The 1,753-nt window shown below is 27.4% G+C and overlaps 1 protein-coding gene across 1 annotated transcript; it reads right to left on the bottom strand.

Moving 5' to 3' along the window:
• On the bottom strand, positions 1–1,753 carry LOC100568647. Its single transcript, XM_016807382.2, has 5 exons — positions 1,508–1,753; positions 1,274–1,433; positions 921–1,108; positions 554–719; positions 1–489 (listed from the first exon to the last, which is right to left on the bottom strand). The coding sequence occupies exons 2-5, from the start codon at positions 1,359–1,361 to the stop codon at positions 23–25; spliced, it is 909 nt and encodes a 302-aa protein (XP_016662871.1). The 5' UTR covers positions 1,362–1,433; positions 1,508–1,753; the 3' UTR covers positions 1–22.

The raw sequence follows: 1,753 nt of genomic DNA, 5'->3' as shown, positions 1-1,753 counted from the left end.
TAAAAATAAATAATAATACAATTCATTCATGGTTTAAATCAGATAAAATCTGACCTAGTGTATGATAGGCTTTATCATACTTAGTGTTGAGTAAATAAAAATACTTTTGTATAAAGAGCCATACAATAGATGATTGTAATGGATAATCTAAATTAAAAGTATGAAACATTTTAAAGCATACACCAATTGCCGATGATATAGAAAATAGTTTAAACTGTATACAATCAAAGAGTACAATTATTTCTTTGGGTTTGTTTGGAGTTCCACAAATCAATATAATTGGTTGGATTGGTGTATTTTCACTACGACGCTTCATTATATATTCTTCAATTTCAGCTATTGAGGTTTTAAAAATCATAAAACTGTCTTGACTGTCTTTTATTGAATACTTGATTAGGTTTTTTTTGCCATTATCGTCTCTAGTTATTTTTTTAGTTGTCGGAACAAAAATTGTATGCAATAAATAAAACAAGACTGCATGTTTTTCATCTAAAAAAAGAAAAACATTTTTATTTATATGATTAACATTTAAAAAATGTATTCAAATGATTACTTTCACCAATAGTAGTTATATTATCATTTAAGTTCTGTAGTAATTTTTTACTCGCTGGGTCTTTAGTTTGTTCATTTAACAGTTTAATTACTTTTTGAAACTTCACATCCAATGAACATTTAAGATCAGGACAGTCAGGGTAAAGTATATTAAAATCAATAGCAATCTGTTAAAATAGGTTTTTAGTTAGTAAAATGATTAATGGACCAGTGTACGGGTTGTATATTTTCACTATGTGTTTTTTTGTACAATATACGATGCTGCATGGGGGCCAAGCGATATGCGAACAGTCCAGACCCCATACGGCAATGTAACAAGGAAAAACAAAGTTGGTAAAATGCTTTTTTAAATTATATATTATTCTTACCAGTCTATGACCAAAAGGTTGAGAATAACTCTTCCATTTTTGAAGAATTTCAGCAGTAGAGGAAGTTTTTCGAATTTCACATAATCTATGTTTTGTGGTTTGTTTCCACATATGTTCAAGTTCAGGAAATGAGCAATCACTGTCATACATTATTTTATCCAGGAAAAAGGTTATGTCATCTTCAGGTTCTAGTAAAAACAAACAAAAATCATTAATTATTTGAACAAGTTATACAAATTTTTTTTTTTTAACTATGTTATACAATTTTTTTTTTGGCCTGGTGTAATAGGTATCTTAAAATAAAAACTAAAACTATTCAAAGAATAATACTTAAAATTTAAATTTGTCCCTACCAAATTCAATATCATGTCTACCGTGTGATATGGTTTTGACAGTAGGTTCTTTAATGGACACTAAACCACTAATTTTAAGAGACCTCATTGAATTATATTACTTCGCATACAGCTTTCCTTTTGGGTTTTTATTCACATTATCTTTCATAAAATAAGTGTCCTATAGAACAGAAATATACTTTATATATCTATTAAATTAATTGTACTGTTTTAGATAATTTTTGTTCAACATACCTTAACTTCAGATTGAAACATTTTAACAATATCTGACCCAATACTGGAGGCCAGAATTACAGACATTGGAATTTGTTTTGTTATTATATAATTAATAATTGCATCAACCAATAATGTTCTTATACTTTTGTTAAATTTATTGTTGATTTTGTAGTAATCCAAGATCATTTTTCCAGTTGCTGTTGAATTTAAAACTTCTTGCAAACATATTTTAATAGATGGTGGTGTTGTATGCTGCACTGATAT

This window comes from Acyrthosiphon pisum, chromosome A1 (genome assembly GCF_005508785.2).
Source record: "Acyrthosiphon pisum isolate AL4f chromosome A1, pea_aphid_22Mar2018_4r6ur, whole genome shotgun sequence".
NCBI lineage: Eukaryota > Metazoa > Arthropoda > Insecta > Hemiptera > Aphididae > Acyrthosiphon > Acyrthosiphon pisum.
The sequence above is the reverse complement of the archived record's forward strand: the minus strand, read 5'-3'. Positions and strand labels throughout refer to the sequence as shown.

Bases quoted from the DNA above. Each gene is read 5' to 3' on its own strand.
- LOC100568647 (XM_016807382.2), bottom strand. From the start codon at position 1,361: ATGAGGTCTCTTAAAATTAGTGGTTTAGTGTCCATTAAAGAACCTACT. The intron at 1,109-1,273 runs GTAGGGACAAAT...TGTTTTTACTAG, and splicing joins TAGACATGATATTGAATTTG to AACCTGAAGATGACATAACC. The intron at 490-553 runs GTAATCATTTGA...TTCTTTTTTTAG, and splicing joins TATAACTACTATTGGTGAAA to ATGAAAAACATGCAGTCTTG.